The sequence below is a fragment of the Eptatretus burgeri genome, chromosome 10 (genome assembly GCF_056783735.1).
Source record: "Eptatretus burgeri isolate ZD-2024b chromosome 10, Ebu_testis_v1, whole genome shotgun sequence".
Taxonomy (NCBI): Eukaryota; Metazoa; Chordata; class Myxini; order Myxiniformes; family Myxinidae; genus Eptatretus; species Eptatretus burgeri.
Window position 1 is genome coordinate 1705929 of NC_140970.1, and position 7176 is coordinate 1713104.

At 42.7% G+C, this 7176-nt stretch overlaps 1 protein-coding gene across 2 annotated transcripts in view; it reads right to left on the reverse strand.

Annotated features, from left to right (window-relative positions):
* Nucleotides 1-7176, reverse strand: part of LOC147017806 (histone demethylase UTY-like) — a 292751-nt gene that overhangs the window by 49311 nt on the left and 236264 nt on the right. Inside the window, exons 13-17 of one of the 2 annotated variants that reach the window (XM_085896797.1) lie at nt 1605-1739; nt 1154-1336; nt 955-1056; nt 610-702; nt 33-383 (exon numbers count right to left, since the gene is read on the reverse strand). In XM_085896797.1, the coding sequence (XP_085752923.1) occupies nt 33-383; nt 610-702; nt 955-1056; nt 1154-1336; nt 1605-1739 (864 nt within the window). Of the gene's footprint in view, nt 1-32; nt 387-609; nt 703-954; nt 1057-1153; nt 1337-1604; nt 1740-7176 lie in introns of both variants that reach the window. The other variant, XM_085896796.1, reaches the window with a different exon arrangement.

Below are 7176 nucleotides of genomic sequence, written 5' to 3' on the forward strand. Positions count from 1 at the left end.
CCTCCCCAGCACAAACAACATCCTCCATATACCTGAGTGGAAGTGTTCGGGGGGCTCTGAGGTAGTCTTGGTGGCCCCCGGCCCCCATAAGGCACGTGACCCCGGCCGCCCAATGCGGTAAACTCCTTTTCACTTCCTGTTGTTACAGAAACCACCGTAGTGGTTGCACAGCTTGTCATTGTCCCAGAGACTATGGCCGTAGCTCCGTGGACCGCTGATGGTCCCGCTGCAGAACCCGAAGTGGAAACATGGGGACCATTGGTGAGGGGCCATGGAGAAGCACCAGGAGCCTGAGTCCGGTGGGGTGAAGGGTTTGGGACTGTTGGGTACTGTGGACTAATGGCTGCTGGAGCAGGTCCATTAGGAAGAGTTGCTTGCCTTGGCTGCTAAAAAAGGAGAAAGTATTAAAAAAAAGAAAAAAAGACCACTGTACATCCATGCACTTGAAAGGGTATCCTCTATGTGTTTGTGAAAAGGAGAGAGAAAAATAAAAGGAATAAGGGGAAAACATGGGGCAGAATTATCAAAAAAGAAAAAAAAAACCAAAGAGAAGGTGAAGGAATGAAGGCAGCAAGTCTATAGCTGGGTGGGAAATAAAAAAATCCTGACCTGAGCTGCGCAAACTTGTTGCTCTAACTGTTCGAGCAACTGCAACTGCACACCTGTTTTTTGCTCACGGTTTCCTCGTAACTGTTCAAGGAGCTGGATGAAGAGGAAGGAATAAAAAGTTTACAAAGCAATGTAGATAATACATTCCTTTCGGATTACAAGCAATGGAATCACTGATGCCATTAAAAAAAAAGGCTGAGAAGACATAACCAAAAAAATCCCAACAACGTGAAGACAATAAAAAAATAAAACCAGAGGAAACGGAGGGTGGCTATTTTTAACACTGAAAACATAAAAAGAATTGAGCATAGGATATGAATACAGATGCTAGTTGTTAGGCTTTACCTGCAGCTTTTGAGGTGACAACATGGCTGATGAAGCAGCATCAGATGGCTGCAGTGATTGCTGGGCAAGGGGATGGCTCCAAGAGTCTGAAACACCAGGCTGCTGCAATAGAAACTGGATTAGAAGGCTGAATGGGTTTGGTGAAGCCAAAGTAACACAATTTTGAACCACAAGGCAACAACTAAGTTAGCATCATCACCTTGCCAGAGGGTGAGCTGCGTCGGCGTTTGGCTGGGCTTCCCAGTTCCTCTCCTGGACCACCAGGTACCACCGCATGTTGCTGGTTCAATGCAGGATTGCTGCGCCCCATCTGAATGGTGTGCTGAGAGTTTGGAAGGTTATGTCCCGTGTACCCCTCCACCGTCCCTGATGGCTTGTAGGCCTGGTGAACATAAAGCACCACCATGAAGATATATAGGTGAGAGAAAGAAATTTTTTGTGCTAAATGGCTTACTAACAGCAATGAATAATGGAACTACATCCTTTGCCACCCCCCCCCCGCCCCCCCTTTCCAACACGAAAAAAAAAATGCAATGATCCAACATAACCAGAAGCAAAAAAGAAAGTGAGATATTGGTAGGGAAGGAAAGTGGATAAGCAGAAAGTAGAATTGTTACAATTGCCAACAGTGGTGGTGGTATGTATGATACCTGTGCGGCAGGTGCGATGGTGTTCTGACGGGAAGTCAGCTCTGCGGGGATGGGTAGGCTCCAGGCCTCTTCGATGCTGGGCAGGAGACGTGGCTTTCCGGGCAGTCCACCTTGAGGCATGCTGTAAAGCTGCGCCTAAGCACATCACAAATGACATGTACGGTAATATTCAGAAACCATTATTATACTTGTACCAAGTTCTATTTAAATCCCCTTCAGCTATTCTCAACCTGATATGACCTCCAACCTCTTGATGCCAAAATTTAATCAGTTCATCTTAACATCATTACACATACTTGCATCAAGTTTGGTCAAAATCCAAACACTGGTTCCCAAGTTAGCATGGAAACAGAATTTTTCCCTTAAATGACCTCTGACCGTTTGACTCCAAAATCTAATCAGTTCATTTTTGCATCACTATACATTCTTGTACCAAGTTTGACTTGGATCCCTTCGCTGTTCTCAAGTTATCGTGGGAATGAAAACCTCTCACAGAAGGACGGACAACCCAAAAACATGATGCCTCCAGCGACTTCGTTTGTGGAGGCAAAAAAAAAATTTCCATTTGAAAAACTGCTTGTGGGAGAGTTAAAATAGACAATAAAAAAAGACATAAACAAGCTCAGAACGAAGGAATAAGATGGCAGCAGTGAATACAATTTTCTATTTTTAGATCCTCGTGGAGGATCTCTAAGTCTTACTCACGTTGTTGTTCTTGTGGACTTTTTTTTGTTTCACAGCCTACAGTTTTCATCGAAACTTCCTGAAACTTGGCGTATATATGTAAAAATACCCTGCGCAGACAGTAACTGTCCCGAATTTTGAAAATTCCTCCTAGAAAAAAAGTTATGACGTCAAAATATCGCCGCTAATGGAAATCGCCTAAAAAATTATCTCCGAAACTAGGCAAGCTTTTTGAATTCTGTTTGCAGGAATCGAACAGGGAAACGTAATAATTAAAACGTAATAACATCACTATTACGTCATATCAATTTTTATGACGTCAATCTTACTTTTTGACATTTTTTGTTTCATTTGTTTCACAGCCTACAGTTTTCATCGAAACTTCCTGAAACTTGGCATATATATGTAAAAAATACTCTGCGCAGACAGTAACCATCTCCGATTTTGAAAATTCCTCCTAGAAAAAAAAGTTATGACGTCAAAATATCTCCGCTAATGGAAATCGCCAAAAAAATTATCTCCGAAACTAGGCAAGCTTTTTGAATTCTGTTTGCGGGAATCGAACAGGGCATTAGCAGAGATTAATTACCGCACATATGATACATCACTATGACGTCATATCAATTTTTATGACGTCATTCCTATTTTTTGATTTTTTTTGTTTCACAACCCAGAGTTTTCATCGGATCTTCGTGAAACTTGCCATGTATATGCAGAAAGCCCACGCGCAGGCTGTAACCATCTCCGATTTGGGGAATTCTTCCAAGAAAAAAAGTTGACGTCATAATATCGCCGCTAATGGAAATCGCCTATACCATTATCTCCGAAACTAGGCAAGCTGTTTGAATTTTGTTTGCGGGAATCAAGCCGGGAATTAGCACAGATAATTTATCGCAAACCTGATACATCACAATGATGTCATATTCGTTTTTATGACGTCATCATTAAGAGGACGAGGATTTTAGCTCATTCGAGCTTGTTTGAAATGACTGCCAAAGCAAGATGAATACAAACAGATACAGTGCCTATAGAAAGTCTACACCACCTTTCAAAATTTTCACCTTTTGTTGCCTTGTAGCCTGGAATTTAATTGCATTAAATCAGACTTTTTCCACCTTTATTTACACATCATGACCCACAACTTCCAAGTGAAAAGCAAATATGACAAACTTCCAGAAAATTAATTTAAAATACAAAACTAGAATATCTTGGTTGGATAAGTGTCCATCCCCCTGAATTAATACTTAGTGGAAGCACCTTTGACAGCGATTACAGCTGTGAGTCTGTTGGGATAGGTCTCCACCAGCTTTGTACACCTTGACTGAGCTCAAGTTATCGCACATTGATTTTGATCGACTTTGAACACATTGGTTTGCCCATTCTTCTGCACAAAACTGGTCAAGCTCAGTCCAGTTGCATGGTGAGTGCTGATCGACAGCAATCTTCAAGTCATGCCACAGATTTTCGATTGGAGTTAGGACAGGGCTCTGACTGGGCCAATCAAGGACATTTATCTTTTTGTTCCTTCGCCACTTCACTGTAGCTTTGGCTGTGTGCTTCGGCTCGTTGTCATGCTGAAAGGTGAACTTTCATCCCACTTTCAGCTTTCTTGCAGAGGGTAGCAGGTTTTCTTTCCTCTTGGATTTTTCTGTATTTTGCTCCATCCATTTTCCCTTCTATACTGACAAGTGCCCCAGCCCCTGCTGATGAGAAACATTCCCATAACATGGTGCTGCCACGAACATGCTTCGTAGTAGGGATGGTGTTCTTCGGTTGATGTGCTGTGTTGGATTTGCGCCAAATGTAACATTTTGCATTTAGGCCAAAAAGTTCCATCTTGCTTTTGTCAGACCACAAACCTTTTTGCCACATGCCTTCAGAATCTCCAGAGTAGTTTTTTACCTACCTCAAATGGGACTCAAGGTTGGGTTTTTTGAGTAATGGCTTCCTTCTTGCCACCCTACTGTGCAGGCAAGGCTTGTGGAGTGCTTGGGATATTGTTGTCACATGCACACAATGACCAGTCTTTGCCATAAATGCATGTAGCTCTTTCAATGTTGCCAATGGCCTATTGGTGGCCTCTCTGATCAGTCTCCTACTTGCTTGGTCATCCAGTTTGGAGGGACGGCCTGATATAAGCAGGGTCTTAGTAGTACCGTACGTCTTCCACTTGTTAATGATCAGCTTGACTGTGCTCTAAGGGATATGTTGATGGGCCAAATGACCTCTTCCTGCATCGACGTTTCCAATGTATCATTGGATAATGGAATGTACACTTGGTATTAAAAGTAGAGAAAAATCAAGTGGTTGTTTGCTCAGATCCTGAAAATATGAAGGCGAGTGGCAAGGCCACTGTTGAACAGTGGACAAGCATGACGGTATAAACAAACCCAATGACTCTGTCGATCACTTGATCCTGGTCAATAAAAATAATGATACATCAGGTGACTTTGACATTAATGACCCAAATAAACCCCACAACATGAAATTTTGGGATCGGCTTTATACATCTTCATTGTGGTCTTGATATGAAGGGGTTTTTGCTAAAAGTCGGTAACCAGTTATTTTTACCGTCTATTCTGTAAATTGTCACCACCGATCGATTTTTGAGAAACTTCTCTCAAAACCTTAATTTTATTTTTTAATATCTATTTTGGACTTCTGTAATCTGGTCTCTCCATCGAGTGCATCCTGTGGCTGCTGGTTGCACCATTGGTTGGGACAGGGTAATGCCGCTGATGCAGTGTCCCCCTTACCAGTACACTGGTACTCATTTTGCTGATCTCAGAAGGATGACAGGCTGAGTCAACCCCCTGGTGTATTAATTCAGCGGCCAACGGGGCTTGAACTCAGGACCCGAGGATCCCAAGCTACCACCCTAACCACTAAGCCAACACCAGGCTTTCTGTAATCTGGTAAAATAATGCAATTAACGATGACTTATTCCGGCAAGAAAATTTGGTAACCGGCCATGACAGATTGTATCAACACTTGCTGAACTGGTTTACCTCAATCTATGTAATTATCATGGTCATTTAATCCGCATATTACGGCAGAATTGTTTGTTTTTTTTGTACATGTGAATGAAAAATGCTATTTTCATCATTTTATTTACCTCAAGTTGGTTAAATAAGTGCCAGATCAGGTAAACCTTCCAAATTGCTCAAAATGCAGGAGCTTCAGGGGGGGCTCCCTCCCCCACCAACCCGGGCGCATCAACGGGGCTCCAGCCCTGGATGCTGCTGGGAGCCGAGGTGTCCACCAGGCCCCCAGCTGTATTAGCAGTTCGGTCCTATTCAAACAAAATTATCTCTTATTCGAAATTATTTTTAACAAGAACCCTAATGAAGTCTCTCAACTTTGACAGAAATGCCATGCTTAGTATTCAATGGCTCAAAAGGCTGTTTATTGACCATTTTCACCACATAATAAAATTAAATCCAAGTTGTGAAATGGCACAACAAATGAGAAAAAAAAAGAAGAATAATTTTATCAGTTTTGTGAAAAAAGTAATCAACACATGATCGGTTTTGGAGTTGCTTAATATGTTACTCGGTGGGCAGATGACACACCACAAATTCCTCGGGGAATAGCTGCAGGATAAATGATTTTTCGATGATGATAATTATGTACCATACTCTTCAGAGAGTGTTGGTGCTGCCGAAGCAGTTTCTTAGCAAGGGTTTCACTTGGTGGTTTGTCATTTCCTTCCAGGCAATGTTTGTCCATGCTCTATCCTTTTAAATGCTGAGCATCAAGCAAGGAAGCAGCACATAACATTTTTAATTACTTGGTATGACTCAACCGGGGTTTGAACCGCCGGCTTCCCAGACTGAGAGTTCGCAGACTGAGTGGACGCTCTAACCATTACCAGACCGGGTCTGCATGGCTAAAAATAAAATTTTCAAGTCCCTGGAAAAAACGATTGTGATTCCAAATTAGCAGAACTCTCTATAACCATGTCTAAACTTACCATGGTAGGCTGAAAAGACAGAAGCAGTGTGCAAAGTGGTGACCTGACAGTGGAAATGCATTGTTTTATTTCTCTCCACAAGACTGAGGCTCATTGAAGAGCAAGGCTCCAGAGGGTATGAACTGACAGTGGCACAGAGGGGCCAATTATTGAAAACAATAAGCAAGGGAATGAAAGAACATGAAAAGAGGAGAGAGCGAGGAAGGAAGGAAACACTGGAACCTGTAAGTACGACGATGGGATTGGATTCGTGGAAAAAGATAAATGGGTCCATTTAAACGATCCTTCCGGAACAACAGGGTGAAGCTGAGACGTTCCATTATTTAAAGACGTTCCATTTGTAAATCAGCATAGAATGATGCTGCTGCTTTATACCTCTCAGTGGGATGGAGTACTGCAGGACACAACATGGACTCATCTGCAAAACGGAAGATGGTTTTCCAGAGCATCGGAGAGGTCGTTCATCGAGATGAGAACAAGATGGGCCCAACACACTGCCTTGTGGCACTGCAGCCTCAACTGGGAGAAGAGAGAAGAGGGTTCCATTGATAGCAAGTGTTGACTGTGTGACTGAAGGAAGTCATAAAGGCAGATATGAAGGCAGACTTGTATGCCACAGGCAGTGAGCTTGGCAATCAAAGCAGGATACCATACTGTGTTGAATGCCTGAGATATGTTCAGGGAGATGCACCTGACCTGTTTGACATTTAGATCTCCAACCGTTGCTGAGAGAGAGGAGCAGCAGCATGTCCAAAGTTGAATGAACAGGATGGAATCCAAACTGATGGTCAGAGTTCAGGCTGTTTGAAAACAGGAAATACTTGACATCAGCAGCAATGATGGATTCCATGAAATTGCTGACAATTGAAAGTCAGCTACTGATACGTAGTTGACAGGATCCGTTTTTGCTCCTTT